This window comes from Halteromyces radiatus, assembly GCF_025201355.1.
Source record: "Halteromyces radiatus strain CBS 162.75 chromosome Unknown BX664scaffold_5, whole genome shotgun sequence".
NCBI classification, from domain to species: Eukaryota; Fungi; Mucoromycota; class Mucoromycetes; order Mucorales; family Cunninghamellaceae; genus Halteromyces; species Halteromyces radiatus.
In genome coordinates, this window is record NW_026251691.1 from 1,554,380 (window position 1) to 1,577,489 (window position 23,110).

Below are 23,110 nucleotides of genomic sequence, written 5' to 3' on the forward strand. Positions count from 1 at the left end.
GATAAAAAGTAGAAGGGTTTCAGTACTATCAATGTAACCCATTATTTTTATTTCACAAAAGTCGGATTAGCAGTAAGAAGAAAGATATAGATGCAAATAATAATAAACAATAAGAATAATAAGAATAAATAATAATGATAATAATAGTAATGATAATAAAACTAGACCAATCAAGAAACTATACAAATATATATATACATATATATATGAGGATGATCCAAAAAAAAAAGAGAAAATACCAACAATATAATAAACAGGATGAATATGTAAGAAGAAGATCAGGCATTTTTTTGAGCATAGATTTGATACAGATTCATAAACGCCATGAAAGCTTCCAATTCATCATCCAAAGTATCCGAGGTGGCCAGCCATTCCTCTTCGGTCATTGCATTGCCATACTTATCAGGAGTCGTGGCTACATTCAAAGCATCCAAAATATCATGAATATCATCACGAAACATGACACCCAAACGTCCACCCCAAACACCAAGTGGTAATGAATTATATTTGACTTGATAATTATTTTGTAATTGTCGTTTTCCAGGTTGTTGATCTTCTACTAATGATTTAAAAAAAAGATCTTGTAAATGCCTTGGTAATCTTGAATCCAATTTTTTCTTTGCCATAGACCACATCACTATTAAAAAAAAAAAATTAAAAATTAAAAATTAAAAAAAAAAAAATGATTTAGTTTAATAATATTATTTACCTTGTTGATTTAACCAATTGATCAAAGTACTATCACCAGGATTTCCATAGATCCTCATATCCAATTCAGTAAATTCAACAAAACCACCACGTTTACATACACGCCAACACTCAGCAACCAGTGCTTCATATTCTTTGGGAGGAAGAGCCAAGGCCAAAAATCGTCCATACACAAGATCAAATTGATTATCAGGAAATTGTTTCAAACTATCGACCAACGTGGTTGTACTACGAATGAAAGAAAAATTACCACCACATGTTGTTCTTTCTGCTGCTGTAGTAGTAGTTGTTGTTGAGATGGATGTTGTGGATGGTAGTGTACTTGCTGATGGACCCGCCATCATCATTTTCTTTCCAGCAGAACCTAGTGGACCACCATTTTTATCATCAATACCAAGAATAAACCAATTTGGATTCATTTTTGCACAATCACTACACCAGGATCCATCACCACATCTATATCAAGTAAAAAAAAAAAAAAAAGTGAGTGGGAAAAAAAAAACACACAAACGAGAATCAGGTACAAAACTAAAATAAAATAAAAAAAATATTTTGACTTACCCGATTTGAAGCACCTGTCTCTCACCTTCCTGATTAGGATCTAGCGGACTCTTAAATAATCTAAAAAAAGAAACCAAGATCAGAAACAAAGAAGAGGAAAAAAAAAAATCACACGCACACACATATTTATACATATGGATATATATGTAAATACATCATCAAAGATAACAAAAAAAAAAAAAAAAGATCCTTACCCATCTAAAGCTAGTCGAACCAAATCATGACGCAATGTGATCCTTTTTCTATCATCCATATTGGACAAATTTTCTTCCATATCCATATTGTATTCATAAAGAGGACCTTCCTTATTCACAGAAAGAGATTGATTGGATGATGTTGGTTGATTGGATGTCGATGAGAATAAAGAAGAAGGATAGTGATGATGATGACTCTTTTGTTGATGATGGGCTTCATCGTTGTATTGGGTTGTGGTTGCTACAGAAGTAGATGTATTGTTATGTTCATGATGACAATGAATAAAAGGAAATCGATGTTGAAGTGGTGTTGTTGATGTTTGTGATGGAACTTGTGGTGCTATAGATTGTTGAGATGAGGATGATGATAATGCTGGAGTGATATTGGATGATGTCTGATTATTATTGTTAACAGATAAGTGTAATAATGAAGGCGGTGATGAGGATGATGATGTTGGTGGAGCAGTTGGTAAAAGGTATTGATTGTTTGTTGTTGTAGGTTGTATTGGTGGCGGTGCTGCGGATAAGATAGGAGGTGAGTATGAAATGGATTTTCGTTCTGTAAGAGGCGTATACAAAGGTCCCACGGAGGATAGTTGTTTTGGTGTTACTGGAATCATATTGGAAGAAGTCGAGCTGCTTTTTCGTCGCTGAAAGAAATCCATAATAGAGGCTTTGGTATTGCGTCTAGAAGTACTTGCCGTGGACGAGCTAGAAGATGATAATGGAGGAGATGCATAACCAGGATCCATTAATTGATCAGAAGCAGGATATGAAAAAACACCCTCGTTACCATGGTAATGCATCAGATCATCTGTATCACTTGATCGTTGAAGTCTATCCTTTTGTCGTGAAGAAGTAGAGTGTTGTTGTTGTTTTGATCGTTTGTCCATATCTTTTCTATGCCATGGTGGAACCCAGCCAAGTATCCATGACCGTCTTTTATTTGAATTTAACATTTGGAAGATAAAGAATATATGGACGAGATAATAAAAGAAAAAAAGAAAAAAAAAAAAAAGAAAAGAAAAGCGAGACAAAGTTGTGGGGAATGAAAAAAAAAAAAATAAAAAAATATGGAACCAAGAAAAGAAAAAAGGCTTCCCATGAGCCAATGACGATAGAGTTCGGAACGAATCGTGAAACATTCGGGCATTGGAATCAAAGATGTCTTTTTTTTTATATATATTACCCAACAGATGATGATGATCAAGTAGCATGAATGAAATGACTAAAATATACAAGGTTCTTTTTTTTTATTCAAAATACCCGGAAAAACCAAAAGTTTCTCCGATCAATAATAATAATCACTATTCTATCTAAATATAATGATATACTAAATAATTTGGTAAGCCAAAGATTTCATACCCAAGAGCCTTAGCCATCTTTGCCATTCCTTCAGTTTCCACTTGATGTTGGAATGGAAATGATGGGAAAATCGCACCATCTCGATGTACTTTTGCCTTGACTAAAGTACAAGTCCCTCCAACAGCATCCAATGGTACCGTATAAAATAAATCCGTTTCATCATTTTCAAATCGCATATCCAATAATAATTTTCGATGTGTAATCAATTCATTATAGCCTTTTAAAAAAAAAAAAAAAAAAAAAAGAAGGTTAAATTATCTTTCATCATTTCTTTCCGTTTTGTTTTTTTTTTTTTAATTACCTTCTACCAAAACATCTGTTGATTTCAATGTACGTTGAAATTCCCAACTTTGATCAGTTTCTTGCCAATTGTTTCGATCATAACCACCTTCTTCATTATAAGAATGCCAATAACAATTAGGGACCACAATATCCTTGTCCAAGCCCATGAGTTCTTCCAATAAGGATGGAGGATATTCTACCACATCACCATCCAACCATAGCACCCAGTCAATTTCTTGAGTCAAAGCAGCAGATAAGAGAGTATTTCTTGATTTGGCCATGATCTGTCGTCGTTTGACTTGGACGGAGAAAGCATGTCGATCTTCATTGGATGCCAATTCATAAGCAAAGTCCTTTTGAAATATATTGATACGATGGAACCGTTCCCATGGTGAAGTTTGCATGGCTTGTTGTGCACGTTGTTGAAGTTTTTCTATCGTACCATCCGTCGAGTCGCTAACGAGAAACCCCAGCGAGATGTGATCATGTGGATACGTCAACTTGTTTACATTATCAAAATATCGTTCGATATGCTGAGCTGCTTCTTTAAATGGTGTCAGGATCAAGACATGGTCCATACGTGTATTGACAGTAGTATTTTCTATTGGGTGATCCATATCGTAGTAAGCCAAGCCCTTCCTTTTGGACCCGCCAAAATCATCATCTGTGCATCCTTGGTTGGACGGTGATAAAAATATATAGTACAATAATAAACAACTACCCAAGGCAATCAAAACCAGTTGTATTGGTGAGTGAGTCAACATTAAATTTCAATGTTTAGATAAGAATAATTATATATATACACACACACAGAAAAAAAAAAAGAAAAAAAAAGAAAAAGGAAAAAAATTAAAAACAGGAGAATATGAAAAAAACCAAATAAAACCCCGTTCGACAAACATTATTTTTACGTCCCACCAACATATCAAGTCATCATCATCAAGAAGATATCAAACACATGTATTTTATTCTTATTGAGTTCTTTTTTTTTATATCTAAATATTATTAAGAAGTTGAGCTATAAAAGTAAATATTTTCCCATAATACTAAATAATCACGAAGGACACCTATAAAAAGTTTTTGAAAATGGAATGATGATTTAGATATGATCTTTTATAATTCATATTATTATTACCAGAAACCATATTGACAAGAGGTTTATTTTCAAGACGATTACAGAGTCGTTCTAATTTCGGTCTATCATCATATTTTTTTTTTTTTTTTGAAAAAAAAAAAGAGTGAGTCATATAAAGAAAAGAGTTGGGTTGAAATTACCTTGTAATGCGAGAATAAAAGGCACCTTTCAAAATATAAAACATCAAAGATTTGAGTCGCCGATGGTATTCCTTTTTTTCTAAAGGCATCATATTGGAGTGTTGATCGGAACCATTACTTTGTTGTATCGCATAGATGGACATCAGATCAATAACCAAAGACAAAAACCAAGGTTTCCAAGCACGTCTACCCCAGACTAAGATACCTAATACATAGATCAAAGGTCGAAGAATATAGGCCACTTCACCAAATCTTGCTAGGGAAGACATCACATGGACCATTTGTTTGGGTTTGCGTAGTTTTTCTGGTGTCAATACCTTGGCCATCAAATATGCATTTACATCCACAAAACTTGATCCTGTTTCACCTATTGTACTTGATATAAAAGGTACTTCCTTGCCTGTACGTCGACCAGTCCAATGGTATGTTGGTACTTGAAGTTCATGATGTCGTCCAGGATCCAATTTGGCAGGTTCAATGTCCCGTTCTAAATGAGGAGGGTATAATATCATACGATGATTTGTAATACGAAAGAATGTTAATCGTAAAATAGCTCTAATAATAATAATAAAAAAAAAAAATAAGTTTTGTAATGATAAATAATAAAATATGTAATGCTTACTTGATAGCTTCCAAAATAGCTATCCATTGATAATGTGTTTTGTGAGATCTTTTCCGTAACAATCCCATTTCCATCAAAACTTGAGTATAAGCAATGATTGAAAGAATTCTTGAAATCATGCGATGTGTTCCTGACTGATGATTCCAAAATCTTGTATATTTATTGAATTGTGATTCTTCAATATTGGTGACTTTGCACTGTTGGATAATATCGTTGGCAGCTCGTCGTAAAATAGAATTGTGATATAATCCAATCAAATTCAATCCTGCATATACTGAATGATCGGGTTAAAACCAAAGAAAACGGCAAATAGGGAAATAATATTAGCCTTTTATATAAGCTTTCCTTTTTTCAATTAATTACATGTTTGTGAGGTCAACTCTGCATCCTGGAATCTTCCTGTACATACAATATATATATATATATATATAGTGAAAATGAATAATTGATAATATGACATGAATAAAAAAAAAATTGAATCACGTTATCCTATACCTGGAAGTATATATGACCTAAGAAAAAAAAGAAGTAATGGTGAGTACAGTTGTGTTCCTTTTTTCCCCTAACCGAGTCTATTCCGATAGAACTTACAAGGACCGTAAAGCTGCTTCGATGGTTGTAATTTGTGAAATGTTTTTAATAAGAACATCTTCATATATTTGAAGGATATTCATAGTAGACATAGAAAGAAAAAATAATAATAAAAGAAAAGAAAAGAAAAGAAAAGAAAAGAAAAGAAAAGAAAAGAAAAGAAAAGAAAAGAAAAGGAAGAAAAAAAAGAATGGGGTAAAAAAAAAAAAAAGTAAAGACGGAGTGCAAAACCGACTGTTTTGAATGTGTCAGTAAGCATCCTTCAAAAATGGTAATTTGATGGAATAGAGATGGGTTAAGATAAAAAAAAAAAAAAAAAGAGTGATACAAAAGACAAATGTTTCTTTATTTCAATGGTTGTATAAAAAAAAAAAAAAAGGAATAAATCTAATAGTAAAACTATCTTTTGTTATTTGTTCAAAGAGAGAGAGAGAGTGTGTATGTGTGTATGTTGTGTATGAGAGGAGTAGAATGTAGGTTTGTATGCTGTATGCGTTTGCGTATGTGTGTGTACAAAGGGTGATCATATAAAAATAAAAAGATGATATGGTTTCTAAATACAGGGAGAGGAAAAAGGAAAGGAAGAAATCAAAATAACCCAACTGGGGTAAAAGGGTAAAGATAATACTTTTTTTTTTTTTTTTGTTGCACGTGAAGTTGTATACAATATATATAAAGATTTGTTTCCAAAAGTTCAATCTGAGGGGAATCATTGGCCAAGACCAGCTTTGTTTGAATCTGCCGCTTCAGCCATGACGACAAATCGTTCGAGTACCTTTGAAAATCCTTCACGACCTACAGCAGCATTTTGTTGGAATCGTTTCAAGGAAAAATCTTCAATAATACTAGCCCACCGTGACATCATACTGCCCGCGGAAATCGCGGCTTGCTGAGTAAATTGTGTTCTACAAAAAAAAAAAAAAAATATGAGTAACAAAGAAACCCTCCTCAACTAATACTATCTATTCCCTTTTTTTTTTTTTTTTTACTTTTGTTGGTCATCAGGATGTTCTCGGTATACAATGGTTTCTTCCACTTTTAACAAGTTAGCCATGGTTAAATTGATACTACGCATAGTCAACGTCTTGGCTTTGGGATCGATAATAGAAATTTCACGAACATATTGAGTAGTACCTGTACCAAGAATCTAAATAACATATATATTCAATATCAACAGTGATAATCCTGTCTCTTTTTTTTTACCTTTCGAATTAAAGATGGTACATTTTGTACAACTGTAATAAGTCGTTCAGTAGTAAGAATGCCGGTAGTATGGTCAATAGAACTATTCAATACATCCACAGCTTGAACATGAGGACAATTATCGTTTGGGTATTTTTGCCATTGTGCTGTTGATACAAGATTCCATTCATAGTTGAAATCATGAACAGTTTGGAATAACTTCATGTTGATAATACAAACAGCAGTGTAATAATAAAAAAGGATGTATTGAAAAAAAGACGAACAACAACGAAAAAAAAAAAAAAAAAAAAAAAACAAAAAACAAAAAAGGAGGAAGGAGACCCCTTCTTTTCTAATTTGTTATAAGACAAGGGAATACGGGGAAATCGGAAAATTGAAATTCAGCAGCCAAGCCATGCGATGTACGCATTGACCCTCATAATACTTTTTACTAAGCATGACAACTCATCAAAAGGGATTTTTCTATCTTATAAAAAAGTCAATATATATGTATGATGATGAAATGACATATTTTATAATATTTGATTGCAATTATTCATAATCCAAATAAACAGATATATTAGAACAAGAGACACACACACAAAAAAAGAGGAGAGGAAAAAACAGATTATCTTTATTTTGTCGAAATAGAATATATATTATTTATTTGTTTTTTTTCATTTTCTACCCAATAGTTTCAAAGTACCATTTGGTTGGATTTCTCCCAATACACCAGTCATATACCATCCATCCGCATCTACCATTTCATCTGATGTTGTAGGATCATTCCAATAACCTTGAAACACATTGTTACCACGAATCCAGATTTCACCACGAGGATTAGGAGTATCATCACAATAAAGTTCTTTTTCAGGCAAGTCCATCAATTTCAATTCATTGCAAGGCAAAGGAGCACCAAACGATAGAGGATCAGCCTTGTAATCATAAAACATTGATGCCGTCATGGTTCCACTCGTTTCCGCACTATTAAATACTTTTAGTACTTGAGTACCCAATACCGCACGTAAAAAGGGAGCAACAGGAGGATCACTTTCATCTAATGGATATATAAATGTTATCAATACTTCTTTTACTTTCATTCCTTTGTATTATATACCATTTTCAAGGTAAATCAATCGTAGCTGGCCACCAAACAGTTTGCGTTGAATATCTCGAAAAACAAACATATCATATTTGCTATCTGTCACTAATCGACCTTCATCAAAGAATGAACATTTCTTTTCATATCCACGTCGGAAGAAGAAGGAATTGCCATAATGCTGATCAATATGTTCTTGCACCAGTTCAAAGAATCCAGATCCACTATAATAGGAAGATGAAGAATATATGAGTCATTTTTACCTAATTTATTATATTTATATCCATTACGTTGCAAAAACAGTGGGTTTGGCTGCTACCACAAGATCAAGATAAGAAGTCAAATGTTCACTGGCAGAATATTCATTATCAAAAGCAATTGAGCCACCTAAGAATGAGAACATGGAAGATAATACAAAGCCAAACACATTGTCTAAATATCCATATCATCACCATCATCATACCAAAAAAAAAAAATCCAAAAATAATATAATGAGTATAATATTCCCTTTTTTTTTTTTTTTTTTTTTTTTTTTTTACCAAGTGGGAGATTATACATCAATCGATCTTTGTGAGTAATTTTTTCTTGAGGAGGAATGATCAACAAATAACTTGCTAAGAAAAAACCTCACCGTTAGTTGTTTTATACATATATATATATATATATATCTTATCCTTTTTTTTTTTTTATTCACTCTCTCTTACCGATATTGGAGAGTAAGTTTTTATGAGTCAAAATAACACCAGGATCTGAATCCTATTTTAAAAATAGAGAAGAAAAATTAGATAACTATGAATAAAACTCAAGTTATATGACTTACCAAAACACTACTAAAGTAGATACTAGCGATATCAGTGGGTTCTAAGAAATAAAATAGAAAGAGAATGTTAACTGTCCAGTTATCTTCTACAACACGCCCATAATTTTACTATCATTACCAGGTCGTACGGCTTCAATAGTGGATGATTTGCCCTTGTTCACAATATCTTGAAGAGATACAACTTCAACAGAAGTGCCAGAGATATCCTTCATGTCATCCAGAATAATCAAAAGTTGAACACTAGTACCTTTAATCAATGACATCACCTGATCGACATGAGCACGGTCTACAGCCAACACTTGTAATCCAGTTGTCTTGATAACATGATCCACATGAGAGGAGGATGACTTGGCGCCCATTGGTACAGTAACAAGGCCATTGTTATGACAAGCTACACAATAAGAATTATATCATATGAATATATAAACAAATACTAAAAACTTTCATTTACCTAATGTCAATGTCATTGTTTCTATTTCACCAAAAAAAAAAAAAAAAAAGATAAGTATCATTTAACATTATTTCAAAGTTAAAACTTACCAATAGAATTATAAGCATAAATACCAACAAATGAAGAAGATTGGCCAGATCTTGGTACTAAAGTTGTCCATTCACGTAAACCACCATAAACGTACCTTGCTTGTTGTGCTATCGATTCTACAAGAATATAAAAATACAATTGTTTCATTTGTATTATTATTTCAGGCCCTAACCATGCCCCCCCTTTTTTTGTCCATGTAGAAAAGAAAAAAGTCATTTACTTACCGTGAGTTTGCTATGTATATATATAAAGTACAAAAAGAAACGAGATAGAGAGAGAAAGAGACAAAAAAAAAAATGAATATTGACAAAACCTTTGTACCATTGTCACGTCTTTTTTTTTTACCCATTGATTCTGTTGACCTAAAAAGGGAGCTTGAGGTTGTTTAATTTGTCCACCTTGTTCATACAAGTCCAATAACGTACGAATACCACGGTCAAAAATAGACAACAAAGGAGAACCATTGGGATACATTCGAGAACGATAAATCGCAGATTCACCAGCATGACGTAAACGAGAAACATCTGACTGTGTGTTGAGTAAGAGAGGATGAATATCAGGACCCTTGAAATTGCGTAGAGACATGAATGCCGTGGCTCCAAAAATAGAGGTCAATAACGCATAACTGACCGTGTCAATTTCGAAACTCATCACAATAAAGGATTATAGAGAAAAGAAAAAGTAAAGAAAAAAAAAAGTGTGTGTGAGAGAGGAAGAAAAGGATGGGGCAAAAAATTACATTGTTGTATAGATTGGAACCAGTCCGGCGTTTGAAAAAAGAGTCCCTTTTGGTCATTCTCATAAGCAACTTTTTATTATCAAAATGGGCCGAAGGGTAAGAACGGTAAAATATTTGCGCCGAAGACATGGATAAATAAAAAAAAAAGGTTATTTTTTTTTTATTAATATATTTTTGGGAACAAAAAGATATATATATTTATATATATAATACATACAAAAAAAAAAAAAATAAAGAGAGAAGTAAATAAAAAAAGAAAATCATTAAACTAAAGGAAGATGAATAAACAAACTATATGCTGTACAAAGTAAATGAATGTGATTTTTTTTTGGGGGGAAGAGAAATAAAGAATTCTATATATAAAATAAATAAATAAATAAATAAAAAAAGAATGAAAAATATCAAGCCAAAAAGAGTTGATGTACTAGAACATCCGAATGTAAATCCGCTAACATACAATCCTCTACATCAGGAGTCCAATCCATATCTTGCGCTGCAAAAATATCGGTAGGAAGTGGTGAAAATGTTGTAGACTTGGTATCAAACATATATACATCGGCAGAAGAATGAGATGAATGATCTTCTGTGGTCAATACAAATGGATCCATAAACGTATCTTCACATAAAGGCCCAAGGGAAGTATACCGATGAGGAGGAGAATTTTGACAACTACCTACACTAAGATGACAGCTTGTATCATCCATAAGATCAGAAGAAGAGGTCAACGTTGCAGAAAGAGATTGTGGTGGAGGAGATGCCAAAGGATCCAAAACCGATTCAAAATATTCGTCACCCATCATAGGAGGTGGAGGAGGAACAGTCAAAGTGTTGAAATCAGTAAGGTCCGTAGCTAGTATAGGTACCAAAAGCGGATCATCAAATGTAGAGAGATCATCCATAGTGGTGGTCGTTTCTGGAGGAGGTGAGAAACAATCCCTAAAATCTAAAGAGTCGGTTGTTCCAGTATAAATCGTATCATTATCATCATCATCTTCCTTCTTTTTGCAAACATAGCGAACACTGTTGTTACTTAATCCATTCTTTGCTGCCAATTGTTCTTGTTGTTGATGATGTGCTGCTAATGCTTCGGTTGTCAAAGGAGTTGGTTTATTTTCAGTGGGTGTAGACTGTTTAGGTGTGCGTGGTGATTGTCGAGGAGTCAAATGTGGAACAAATTTTGTACGATAAATATCCAGAATACGTTGAAGTAAATTCTTTTTATTGGCCAAATGTTTGGGATTGAGCCAAGCCTATGAAAAGAAGAAGAATGTTAATCATCATACAATACAGATTTTTTTTTATTTGCATAATGATACTTACCAATTTCCATCCAATTTCATTGCATTTTGCTTCATCCTGTCGTCGTTGAGTCAAATTATTAGAAGAGGTCAAATTCATAGCACGAGGAAATACACAGTTGTTTCTTCGGAAGTTGTCATCGATAAGGTTCAAGTCAACAGATTCAATATTGATACGAACACGACATTTAACACCATGATCCTCGATCGTCAATGTTTTCGGATGAGCCTTGGTTTTTTCATGACAGGGGTATATCTTGGGTATTTTTGAACATGGAGTGGCCTTGGATGTTGATGATGAGGATGACGTTATTGATGATGATGATGTTGTTGTTGTTGTTGATGATGATGATGTTGTTGTTGAATCATTATTGTTAGATGAGGAATGAATATTTGATACCTTGCAAGGAAGACCATCTACATCATCTTCCGAAGTTGGTGATTGTTTCCGTTTTCGTAAAGTTCCCTTTAAAAGTTTTTCTTGTCGTGCCACCCTACGAGATCGCATACTTGGATACCTATTTCGGTAGGAATCTACTGCTCTTTGAATCAAGCCACGTTTGCCAGCAATTTCGTCCATATTCAAATGAGCTAACTTCCATCCCAATGTGTTACATTCAGTTTCATAAGCCCATCGATTTCCTTGATATGATTCTCTTGGTAAATTGGCCCTTGGATAAACCTATCAATAATAATAAAAAAAACAATGGATGATCAATATATCTATATATATAATATTATCTATACTTACACAATTGTCACTTTTAAATTTTTCATCTAAATCACTAACTTGTACAGTATCCAAATCCGTTCTAATACGATAACGTCTAACCACACGATGATGAGAATATACAAAACTGACCCATTCTACACCATCTTTGATTTCAGTCATAGGTTCTACAGAAGTTGGTTTATTGTCGGTAACTGAATCATTGATGGAAGTCGATGAGGAAGAAGCCGGAGGAGAAGCTGGAGGAGTTGTAAAGGTGGACGCGGGGTTTAGTGGCTTAGAAGGTGATTCGGTCGTGACAGATGAAGAGGTGTTGGGCGTCGTGATTTTGTTAGTGGAGTTATCAGTCGTGGTTGTAGAAGAAGACGTTGTAGATGCAGGAGGTGTGATGATTGAGGAGGAAGAGGAGAGCATATTGGAGGAGGATGTCTTGATAGATTGCTTATGACAAGTAGTGGTCAAAGCTTTAGCCATTTGTTTCGCAACCATAGCCCAATCATAAGAAGGAATTGTACTACCACCTATTGTTGGGTGTTACAAAAAAAAAAAGTATTTTATATATCAGTTCAACCATACTCTAAGTGACAGATAAAAAAAAAAAGGAAGAACGTGTTGTCATCACTTATTTTGTATAATAGTTTACCTTGTTGTTCACTTGATAATAACGCATCACGTTTACTTTTGATTTTTGCCAAAGCCATCTCGATAATCTTTATCTGGTCCAGTGTCATAGTGGGTTGTAATAAGTCTGTAAGGGAAAAGTCGTGTTCATTATCAGAAGTAGGTGGTGAAGGAATGTCGTTGTCCGACGGGAACTTTTGATTCAAATGCTGTTCCTGTACAGACATAATGCTTTGTATACAACGCCAGATACAAAGTAATAGCTAAAATAAAAAGAATGGGAATAAAAGCACCAACGCGGCAAAAGAGAAAGAGAGAAAGAAAGAAAGAGAGAAGGAAAGAAAAGAAAAGAAAAAAAAAAAAAACTTGAAATTCGGTAGAAAGAAAAAAAAAAGTCGATTTAAGCGGAAAAAACTTTGCAAGTCCGTTAAAAAAAATCGTTCTGTTTTTCTTTCACAGGTGAGTGGTTTTGATGTAGTGTGTATGTCTGTGTGTGTGTTTGGTATGTATCCGCCTTTATTATGATGGAGCGGAGAAATTTGTTTTTTGATTGGCAGATGCCTAAAAATGTAAAACCGTTTGTCATGAACATGATGGATGAAAGTTTAAATACCAAAAAGAAATTGAGATTATCTTTTCATGAAATCCTAGTTGAGTACTTCTTTTTTTCTTTTTTTTTTGTTTGTTTATTAAAATCATCTTCATTAATAAATCAATTATATTAATCATCATCACCTTCATTCTATGTTCCTGAATCCTGATTCACTATACTTCTCCACATCTTTTTTTTTTTTTTCAATTTGTATATATCAAGATTAGTAGAGAAAATCAAAGTCGGAAATTAAAAAATGAGATGATTTGTTTTTGGTTCTAGTTGACTTAATTATTATGAAAAACCTTTGATGATCTACCGGTGCAAGTAAAGATGAATGAGAATGACTTATTATTAAATAAACAAGAAGTTTATGTATGATTCCTTTTCTATTGTATATTAATACTTTTTTTTAATTGTATGACATGCATTAAAATATATATCATCATCATACTATTACTTCTTTTTCTTTTTCGCCCTGATGCTTCTTATTCATTACAATTACACCGTCATCTCCGCTTTTTTGGAAAGAATATTGGGTGTCGGCCCCCTCCAAGTTTTGTACTCCGTGGAGAGCTTAATAGTTTTGCCTAAACTTGGGAAGCGGATCCAATAACTATAATAAAAAAAAAAAAAAAAGAAAGTAAAGATGATCATTTAAGATAAATTATTATTGTTATCTTTGCTTCTATGAATATGTCAAATAAAGAAATGACCCTTTTGCAATTATAATTTGAGTTTGATTGGATGAATCATAAACAAAGTTCAAGGCCTATTTCTCTCTTTTTTTTTTTTTCTTTTTGAATGTGGCCAAAAAAGGTAAGTGAATTGAAGCCCACTCCAGAATGGAAAAACCTATTTTTTTTGTTTCTCCGGGATTTTTTTTCTCTTCTCTTTTTTTTTTTGACGTTTCCTTATGGGCGTAGTATGGCATAAGAAACGTAAAAGGTTAAAACCAGTATGTCATATTCTTACTATTTCTCAAATACGACAACTTGGAAAAATACTCAAGTTACCTTCATTAACGAAGTCTATGGAAACCTTCATGGTAAATCATATATTGTGGCTTGTTTTTTTTTTTAATTAATATTATTTACACTTTGTTCTTGTTTTGTTAAATAGGAACCTGCAAACATACTATTATACAACAAACCGAAACTAACTACAATACATCAATATCTTTTAGATCATGATCTTACCAACATCAAACAACCTTCGGCCAGAATCAAACAGCAAGATCATGCTCGACTATTGTTAGATCTTATATACCCAGGCTACTCTTTTGGAAAAGCCAAGGAACAAGCGTGTCGTCAAGATAGAGAAAAGTAAAAATAAGTTATCTATCAAATTAGAATAAATGATATTCATTATTATTAATATTTTCTTTTCAAATAGTCGACCAATATCTAATAAAAAAGGAACTATCTATTTTGCCTATGATCAATTACCTACGAAAGAATCTTTTGAACGTTGGGAAGAATTAATTCGATTGGATACACAACCTTCTTTATCAACAACTATTGAATCATCATCCAATTATCGTTACACCATCGATATGCAAAAACTAGAGCGGCATTTATCAACATCAAAGGATCGAAATCTTCGTTTTCATCTATATCTTTGGATGTCACCAAGATACCCTGTTTTTCCTCATTGTATATCTTTGAAATTCAATGATATTGAATGTTGGACTGAAAAGGACAAGGTAAAAAGACTTTTATATTATTATTTATATTTTTATTGATTTATTTTATATTAGGAAATCGTAACCAACAACTTCAAATATATTGATATCACTGATAAACTAGATTGGAATTCTCTCAAAGATCAAGAATCAAAAGATATCACATTATGCTTTACATTGGATGATACTCTTGTTTCATCTACTATCAAACATATTACCATATGTAGTGTTTGGGAAAAGTCGAATATTGATGTAAGCTTTCAATACAATATTTACTATATGCTATTTTATTTATATCTTCCTTTATATATATATATATATATATAGCTGACATGTCAATTATACACCCAAAGTGCATCTAATTGTATATCCACCGCATTATCAACAAGCAAAAATATTCTTCAAGCTCAGCGTGATGCCACCTATTTATTGGATCAATATCGACCATCAGCTCGTTGGCTTTTGGACAATGTAGAAGCTTTATTTCTAGAAAGTGGTCGCTTATTCTTTGAAGGTAATTTATGGATCAAAAATGAATTTAATGATATTAATGAAGATATATAATTTGGTTTCTATAGATACACAGCATATTGATGATAATAATTCTGATGATGATGATGATGATTTGGTGATGGGCAACGAATATATCTCACTGATGGATCCAATTATGCTAACGAAAATACAACATCCAACACGAAGCATTTTCTGTCGACATACCTCATGTTTTGATGCCATCTCTTTTTTCAAATGTCATAAAGAGCAACAACAATGGACTTGTCCTTTATGTTACATTCATATTAGGGGAATTCGGGTATGAAGAGAATAAAAAAAAAAAAAAAGAAAGTATATCAAAGATAAAATGGACTAATTTTTTTTTTTTTTTTGGTTTTTAGGAACTCTATATCGATTATCCATTAAAACGTGCTCTTACAACATATCCTGAGCATACTCGATTTATCCTTACACAAGATGGTACTTATCAAACTGAAGATCAATATCAACCACCGAAGAATCATCCACCTTTATCATCGTATCGGCCATCTTCACCTCTGACTTTGAAAGAACAACCCTTATCACCCACTGCATTATCACCACTGATTTTGTCCGAGGAGCCGGATAATGATGATTACCATGATGATGATGATGATGGATTCTCGAAAACAGATGAACCACTTGAAAAACGACCTCGACTGGATAATCATTCTGATATTATTATATTAGAATAGTATTTATTTTGTTACCTTGTTTCTATGTATATGTTTTTGCTTTTTTTTTTCTTAATTGTATAATAAAGTTATAATGATGATTTAATGATTTTACTTGATGCTGATTCTAAATGAAGTTGCATGATTCCTATTTTATTATTATTATCTATTTATTCATTTATATGATAGTAATGATGATGATTAATTCTTAACATGATAGAGTGATATCAATCATGAAAAAAGAAGTTTGTTATCTTGAACCATTCTTATTACTTTGTTATTATATTTTTTACCCACAACAACCTCTTATGGTAAATTACACCCGACTTTCTTTAAAAGCGTGAGTAAAATATAATAGTAAGGTAAAACTTTGATTTAAATAGTATGAGTAATTTTTCTGTTGTTTTAATTCTTTTCCTTTTTTTTTTCCTTTCTCTCTTTATATCCCAGATATGTGTCTTAACCATGAAAAACAAGAATATCCCTCAAGTAACTATACCAAACCATCTACCTATGTCGATTCTCTAGAAGTGGTAAAAAAAAAAAATGAATCGCGCGGATATTGAAAACACGACTTTTTTATTAAAGCAACCACTGAACCCACCCCCTTTTCTCTTTCTCTCTTTTTTTTTTTTATTCTTATACTTCGAAAAAAAAAAACAAACAAACATTAGGCATTGAATCATCTTGATCTGGAATGTGATTATGAAAAAGCCGATGCCATTGTGAAAGAAGCCATTGACAATATTTCGTCTGAACTTCGAGAAATTAGTCTAGATGTAAACAGACCCTCTTTTTTTTTTTTTTTCTTTTTTTTTTTTTTTTTTTTTTTTTACCTTCGTTGACTTTTAACCTTATATTTTTTTATTATATATATTTTATTAGCTTCATGCCAATCCTGAAACTGGTATGAAAGAATACCATGCTCATCAAGTATTGACTGATTATTTGGAAGGAAAAGGGTTCAAGGTGACTCGACATGCTTATGGTATGGACACAGCATTCACTGCTGAATACAGTAATGGTGATGGTAAAAGAGTTGGTGTATGCTCAGAGGTAAATATATATATATATATATATCAAACCAATGTTAAATTCCTAACTCTCACTCTCTCTTTTTCTGTAGTATGATGCTTTACCTTCTATTGGACAAGGATGTGGACATAATTTGATTGCTATTTGTGGTGTTGCTGGAGCCATTGGTTTAAAGGCATTACTTGAAAAGGATGTTGCCAAAGGTAGGGTGGTTCTCTTTGGTACTCCAGCTGAAGAAGTTTTTATTGGCAAGATTGAAATGGTCAATCAAAAGGCTTTCCAAAATAATGTAGATATTTGTGTTATGCTTCATCCTAGGTAAGATTAAATAATAAAAAAAAAGGGAATATCAAGCTTTAATGATGATGAATTATTTTATGAATGATGATAAATTAATTCTTTTTATTTCTTCTTAGTCCTGTGGATGCCCAATATGTTCATATGATTGCTTCTCAAGATGTGGTTGTGGAATTCTTTGGAAAACCTTCTCATGCTTCTGGATCCCCTTGGGAAGGTGTCAATGCATTAGATGCTATGGTTCAAGCTTACAATAATATCAGTATGCTTCGACAACAATTACTTCCTACTGATAGGTATGATGACTCCTTCATTTCTTTATTGTTCTCTAATCTATTTTTTTTTTTTTTTGCTATTACTCATTGATAGAGTTCATGGTATTATCACTAATGGTGGGGCTGCTGTAAGTAAAGGATATATATATGTATAGATATTTTCTTAAACTCATTGCTTTTTACATACTATCTAGCCAAATATCATTCCTGATCATACATCTGCCTGGTTCTACGTACGAACACACAAATACGGTGATATCCATAGAATCAAGACTAAGGTAGAACAATGTTTCGAAGCTGCCGCCAAAGCAACTGGATGTCAGGTTAAATATAAATGGACTGAACGTGGTGCTACTCGAGATGTGGTACAAAACAGTATATTAGCTGATACGTATGCTCATTATATGAAACAGACTGGTGTAGTATTCCCTGATCGAACATTACAAGAATCCTATCCAAGTGGCTCAACGGATATGGTAATAAAAAAAAAAAAGAGTAGATGATGATAACGATGGTTGCTTCATAACTTCCTTTTTTCTTTTATTAGGGCAATGTCAGCTACTCAGTACCATCCATCCATCCTATGTTTTCTATTCATTCCAAAGAAGGTGTCTCTACTCATTCAAAGGAATTCGCCGCTCAAGCCAAAACAGAACAAGCACATCAAGATAGTATTAGGGCAGCCAAAGCGATGACAATGGCCGCAGCAAAAGTGTTACTTAGTGATAAGTTTTATCAAGCAGTCAAGTTGGATTTCGAAACCACCGTCAAAGAAGAAGAACGTCAATGAAGAATTTCTCTATATTTGGGAGTTTAGTGTCTATTTTTATATTATAAGATTGCCGCAGTATACAAATAAAAAAACATGGATTTTTTTTTTTTTTTTGTTTCTTTACTTCACCTTTTTTTTTTTTTTATTTTTTTGTTTTTGCTGTTTCAGACTTAATTGACTGGAACAGAGAGAGTGGGATTATACCGGATGGATTATCTTGATTGGTTGAACAACGATGATGAATTCCCTAGGTTAGGTGCCACCTCTTGTCAAAACAAACAACAGCTTGATGATGATGATGATGACTGGTGTATTGTCTCTTACTCATGGACTATTCCTTTTTCAGATATGGTCAAAAAGAAGACTTCACAACAAAATGATGGATGGGTTTGGGTTCGGAAAAACAAGCCGATTATACGCCACAACAGCAACAATGACAACAACAACAACAACAATGATGATGATGATGATGATTATACTGGTGGTTTGGATGAACTTGTTTACTTGCGCAAATCTAAAGCACGTCAACGACATCGTAACAAGGCATGGATTCATCAACATCGTGTCACTGTCTTGACTAGATTGGGCTATGGACATGTGATACAAGGTCTGACTTTTTGGGATCCTGAGTACGATGCTTTAGGTGCTGTTCATGATACTCCTTTACAAATGCTTCCTTTTCTTCATTGTTGGCGATTCATTTGTTATCAAGACTGTGAACCCGAAGTGGACCGAAGACGGAAATCCAATGTACAATCCCTTTTGCTGTTGACCCGCTAGATTGTTTTTTTTTTATATCAATAAATATTCGTGTGACAAATATGCCTTGTGGAAGAGTCAATGTGGAAAAAAAAAGTTGATAATGATGATGATGGATATTTACAGCCAAAATTTTAGCTGAGTGGTTGTTGACTGCAAGAACGGAGATAGTTATTCAATTTGTTCATTCTGCATTCAAGAGAAAACTTTATTTTTTCATTTCTCTCTCAAAAGTATCCATCATTGAACCAAATTTGGACTGAACATACCCGAACATATTCTCTTTCATTTATCTCAATAACAACTTGTAACTTATCTCCCAGTTTATAGAGTAAATTAAAAAAAAAGAGTCAATTCAGTCATCACTCACCCAATAATGATCATCATCTAAAAAAGCCATCATGGTTAGATTCTCCGAAGAAAGTAATTTAATACCATTTTACTGCTTATCTTGCCACGTATTCTATGACGAGTACCAAAAGATTTCATAGATTTTTCGAAAATTTACCTGGTGATCCCCTGACGATCTTTACAGCTAAAAATTTGGCTGAGGAAACTTCTGGCTGCAAAATCAAAAAAAAAAAAATTGAAAAAATCTTTGGACTAGACAACGCTTCCCCCTATCGTAACTAATCGTACCATCATAGTAGTCCACACAATTCGCAATACACTGTCATTGCTATGGTCCATTCGTCATCTTTGTCATTACTATTCATCCATCATTTAATGTCATCATTACTGTCACCTATCATGTTTGTAAGATGGTACACAAACTTCCAATTTAAGGTACTATTCGCCGTTGTATATTAAATAAAGCTTATCATTCTTTTTGGGATTTTTCCTTTTATGAAAGGCGATCGATCCGTTGATGAAGCATTTTCATTGCTACGTAAAAAAAAAAAAAAAAAAAAAATAGATGAGCTTATTTCAAAGGACTTTTTTTGTTTGTTATACCCAAAAAGGAATCGGACTGTATAATTTTTTTTTTATTTTATGATGATACCCCACGATGTAGATTAAAGATAAGCGCCAAAAAAAGAGATGAGGTATTTATTAAAAGAAATACAGGTGATCTTTTTTTTTTTGTAAAAATAGAAACAAAAGAAAAAAAAATGTCAAAAAAAAGACTTTCATTGCAGCTGACTTGCACAAAAAAGAAAAGAAAAAAGAAAACACGTATGGTTACTATGGAAACTTGTTCCACCCACATTCTAGTTTCCTTTTTTAATGGTCGTGACACCATAGGAAACGGTGCATAAAAGTATACCCCGTCCTATCTTTTATTTTATTTTACGTCATATCTACAGGATGTACATCATGATACAAATTGATTGTTAAAATATATTTATTTTGTTGGTTTTATTAAGAAGTATTGAATTGGTATAAGATAATTTGATTCATATTAATATACATAAAAACATACAACATACACAGAATATATATATAGAAGCATAAAACTAAATGATAAAAAAAAAAAAGGAAGAGGAAAGACCAGCTTTCAAAACTATAAGAAATGGGGGGTGTGACACAAATAGAATCAAATTAAGAAGGGGGTGACGATTTGGTGGCGGTATAAATTCTCCAAGTAACACTACTACTATAATCTTCGAATTCTTCCATGGCTTCTGCACATACACGATCATATTCTTGTTGAGTAATTCCAGTTTCTGCTATCCACCATCGTTGAGCTGATTTGAAAGTGGCTCTGATTTGTTCTTTATAAAGAAATCCATGTTGTTTTTGTACTATTAAAAAAAAAATTAGAAAAATCTGGGGAGTTTCCTTGTTTGGATCATTTTACCAGGGTCATCGGGCCATTCACCAATAGGAATGTCATGAACAATCACTTGAATTTCATCAAAACCAGCAGAAGATAACATTTTATTCATTGTTTCTCGGTCCACACTTACACTAACACCAATATCACAAGTTGCCATTCGATACCATTCATTCATCATTGTTAATACCGGTCCAGGATTATTGAAAACAATATCTAAATAAAAAAAAAATGAGAACTGAGAATAAATGACTTTTTTTTTTTTTTTTTACCGTGTTCCACTAATTCGATCTTGCCACCCACTTTCAGTATCCGATGGAATTCCGTCAAGAGAGGTTGCCAATGATCAGAAGGAATAAGCATCGCACCTTCCAATTGATGAATATAATCAAAGGAGTTGTCATCAAAAGGTAATGGTTTCATAACATCCCCATATACAAATGAAATATTGCTTCCTGCCGTTACAAAAGTTCTTCTGTTACCATCTTCAGATTGTTGTTGCGATGCTATAGTAGTTCCCCATGGTCCAGGTTGTTGATCTGGTAAATGGATATCGATGCCAATTACATCACAGTTCAAGTATTGTTGACTCACTTCCCAAGTCCATAATCCAATACCACATCCACTATCCAATATACGCTTCGGATTGATCAACGTTGTTTGAATATTACCTCCAAACACTTGTTTGAGAACATAATGCTATATATAAAAAAAAAAAAAAAAAGATTCATATTTAATCATCACACATACACATGATTTCATATCATATTACCTGTCGTAATTGCCTATGTTTTTTTTTTTTTATAAAAAAGAGGATATTCTAATGAGTTTTCATTCCACACAAAAAAAAAAAAAAAAATTTAATTACCTATTGTATTCCTTTTCGTGACCATAATCAAAAACACGTAATGGTCGCATCGAATCCTTTCGTTGAATGTGAGGTTGATGATCGTTTTGTATAGTTGTATCAAAGACAATAGGACCATTTTTAGGATGATGTTTGATGGGATCACTGAAGGAGATTTGACGATGTAAAACATGAGAAGGTGGTGTCTGCATAGAACTTGCCGAGTCAATGGAGCTTGCATATAAGGCTGAGCGAGAAGAGGAAGATTTGGTACGATCGTCATCATCACTCGTCAGACCTGAAATACTGATGGTATCATATTCCTTTTGTGTACTTTTCCGTCGATAGGTACTGTTGGATTGAATACTGAGATGTTTATTGTCATTATGAACATGGCTGGCAATGGACATTAAGGAAGACAATGGCATGATTTGGTCTGATAAAACAACTTGGTGTCGTACAGGATTGACGGGATTCGACGGTACTGTGATTGATGAGTTGGTCCGTCTATAGAACGGACTGTATTTTGGTGAAGTCGATATGCTATTGTTATCTGTATAACTTGTATGTCGTGCTAACTTTTGATCACTATCGTTTTTATTGTTTTTGTTCTTTCGTCGTCGTTTTTCTCCATTAATGAATTCTCTACTGTGATGAGCACCCATTTCTTTCTAATTTAATAATAAAAAAAAAAAAAAAAAGAAAAGAAAAAAAAAAAAAGAAATACGAGAAATAAAAAGGAAAACGAAAAAAAAAAAATGTGTGAACTTTTTTTTTTTTTGGGTTGTTTGGATGAATGGTGTAACTCTTTCCCTCCCTAAAAAGACAGCTGATGAAAAAAGGTCTTTGATAGGTAGGTAGGTTTATAACGGCGCTCACAAAAAACAATTTGCATAAACTACAAAAAAATCCCAAATCTCAAGGTTTCACTTATTGTTTGACTGATAAAGAAAAAAAGGGAATTATTATAATGTGAAAAACCTACTATCTTAGATTATCAAAATTTAAATAATAAGAAAAAGTTTATATAATTCATCCTAATAATAATGATCCATTTTCATAAGTCAATCTAGATTAAAACAATATGAATGAAAACGGCAAAATACGCCTTTATTTAAATGAGAATATAAAGATAATATTATCCACCTAGGATGTGTCGTCATTATTCCTGTCCCTGTCACATACCTTCCCCGACCAAAAGAGGTATGTGTTTAAATAATACATCATCCTTGTCAATGA

At 32.9% G+C, this 23,110-nt stretch overlaps 9 protein-coding genes across 9 annotated transcripts; 2 read left to right on the forward strand and 7 right to left on the reverse strand.

Moving 5' to 3' along the window:
* Window positions 1–137: 137 nt before the first annotated feature.
* BX664DRAFT_336170 (uncharacterized protein) lies at window positions 138–2,478 on the reverse strand. The gene is made up of 4 exons (XM_051546041.1): window positions 1,464–2,478; window positions 1,270–1,329; window positions 710–1,164; window positions 138–637 (listed from the first exon to the last, which is right to left on the reverse strand). Exons 1-4 carry the CDS (start codon window positions 2,420–2,422, stop codon window positions 279–281), a joined length of 1,833 nt encoding a protein of 610 aa, XP_051399231.1. The 5' UTR covers window positions 2,423–2,478; the 3' UTR covers window positions 138–278.
* Window positions 2,479–2,683: 205 nt separating this feature from the next.
* Window positions 2,684–3,923, reverse strand: BX664DRAFT_360092 (alpha-1,6 mannosyltransferase subunit). The gene is made up of 2 exons (XM_051548133.1): window positions 3,130–3,923; window positions 2,684–3,045 (listed from the first exon to the last, which is right to left on the reverse strand). The coding sequence occupies exons 1-2, from the start codon at window positions 3,872–3,874 to the stop codon at window positions 2,780–2,782; spliced, it is 1,011 nt and encodes a 336-aa protein (XP_051399232.1). The 5' UTR covers window positions 3,875–3,923; the 3' UTR covers window positions 2,684–2,779.
* A 133-nt stretch (window positions 3,924–4,056) lies between these two features.
* BX664DRAFT_336173 (peroxisome membrane protein) lies at window positions 4,057–5,777 on the reverse strand. The gene is made up of 7 exons (XM_051546042.1): window positions 5,599–5,777; window positions 5,503–5,519; window positions 5,371–5,406; window positions 5,008–5,281; window positions 4,386–4,940; window positions 4,246–4,307; window positions 4,057–4,177 (listed from the first exon to the last, which is right to left on the reverse strand). Exons 1-7 carry the CDS (start codon window positions 5,688–5,690, stop codon window positions 4,116–4,118), a joined length of 1,098 nt encoding a protein of 365 aa, XP_051399233.1. The 5' UTR covers window positions 5,691–5,777; the 3' UTR covers window positions 4,057–4,115.
* A 164-nt stretch (window positions 5,778–5,941) lies between these two features.
* Window positions 5,942–7,082, reverse strand: BX664DRAFT_282624 (PRELI-like family-domain-containing protein). Its single transcript, XM_051541570.1, has 3 exons — window positions 6,802–7,082; window positions 6,588–6,745; window positions 5,942–6,503 (listed from the first exon to the last, which is right to left on the reverse strand). The coding sequence occupies exons 1-3, from the start codon at window positions 7,003–7,005 to the stop codon at window positions 6,308–6,310; spliced, it is 558 nt and encodes a 185-aa protein (XP_051399234.1). The 5' UTR covers window positions 7,006–7,082; the 3' UTR covers window positions 5,942–6,307.
* A 310-nt stretch (window positions 7,083–7,392) lies between these two features.
* BX664DRAFT_336179 (uncharacterized protein) lies at window positions 7,393–9,999 on the reverse strand. Its single transcript, XM_051546043.1, has 11 exons — window positions 9,586–9,999; window positions 9,465–9,474; window positions 9,240–9,356; window positions 9,151–9,171; window positions 8,818–9,090; window positions 8,700–8,740; window positions 8,584–8,635; window positions 8,419–8,493; window positions 8,170–8,311; window positions 7,898–8,103; window positions 7,393–7,837 (listed from the first exon to the last, which is right to left on the reverse strand). Exons 1-11 carry the CDS (start codon window positions 9,889–9,891, stop codon window positions 7,458–7,460), a joined length of 1,623 nt encoding a protein of 540 aa, XP_051399235.1. The 5' UTR covers window positions 9,892–9,999; the 3' UTR covers window positions 7,393–7,457.
* Window positions 10,000–10,279: 280 nt separating this feature from the next.
* Window positions 10,280–12,989, reverse strand: BX664DRAFT_336183 (uncharacterized protein). The gene is made up of 4 exons (XM_051546044.1): window positions 12,029–12,989; window positions 11,604–11,959; window positions 11,300–11,576; window positions 10,280–11,229 (listed from the first exon to the last, which is right to left on the reverse strand). The coding sequence occupies exons 1-4, from the start codon at window positions 12,494–12,496 to the stop codon at window positions 10,381–10,383; spliced, it is 1,950 nt and encodes a 649-aa protein (XP_051399236.1). The 5' UTR covers window positions 12,497–12,989; the 3' UTR covers window positions 10,280–10,380.
* Window positions 12,990–14,012: 1,023 nt separating this feature from the next.
* BX664DRAFT_336187 (uncharacterized protein) lies at window positions 14,013–16,203 on the forward strand. The gene is made up of 7 exons (XM_051546045.1): window positions 14,013–14,268; window positions 14,343–14,545; window positions 14,616–14,925; window positions 14,980–15,156; window positions 15,232–15,418; window positions 15,483–15,715; window positions 15,798–16,203. Exons 1-7 carry the CDS (start codon window positions 14,137–14,139, stop codon window positions 16,128–16,130), a joined length of 1,575 nt encoding a protein of 524 aa, XP_051399237.1. The 5' UTR covers window positions 14,013–14,136; the 3' UTR covers window positions 16,131–16,203.
* A 309-nt stretch (window positions 16,204–16,512) lies between these two features.
* BX664DRAFT_336189 (uncharacterized protein) lies at window positions 16,513–18,609 on the forward strand. Its single transcript, XM_051546046.1, has 8 exons — window positions 16,513–16,642; window positions 16,784–16,888; window positions 16,995–17,165; window positions 17,236–17,462; window positions 17,561–17,737; window positions 17,811–17,844; window positions 17,911–18,192; window positions 18,264–18,609. The coding sequence occupies exons 1-8, from the start codon at window positions 16,562–16,564 to the stop codon at window positions 18,504–18,506; spliced, it is 1,320 nt and encodes a 439-aa protein (XP_051399238.1). The 5' UTR covers window positions 16,513–16,561; the 3' UTR covers window positions 18,507–18,609.
* Window positions 18,610–20,574: 1,965 nt separating this feature from the next.
* BX664DRAFT_336191 (S-adenosyl-L-methionine-dependent methyltransferase) lies at window positions 20,575–22,562 on the reverse strand. Its single transcript, XM_051546047.1, has 4 exons — window positions 21,928–22,562; window positions 21,297–21,723; window positions 21,049–21,276; window positions 20,575–20,992 (listed from the first exon to the last, which is right to left on the reverse strand). The coding sequence occupies exons 1-4, from the start codon at window positions 22,534–22,536 to the stop codon at window positions 20,790–20,792; spliced, it is 1,467 nt and encodes a 488-aa protein (XP_051399239.1). The 5' UTR covers window positions 22,537–22,562; the 3' UTR covers window positions 20,575–20,789.
* Between the last annotated feature and the right edge of the window lie 548 nt (window positions 22,563–23,110).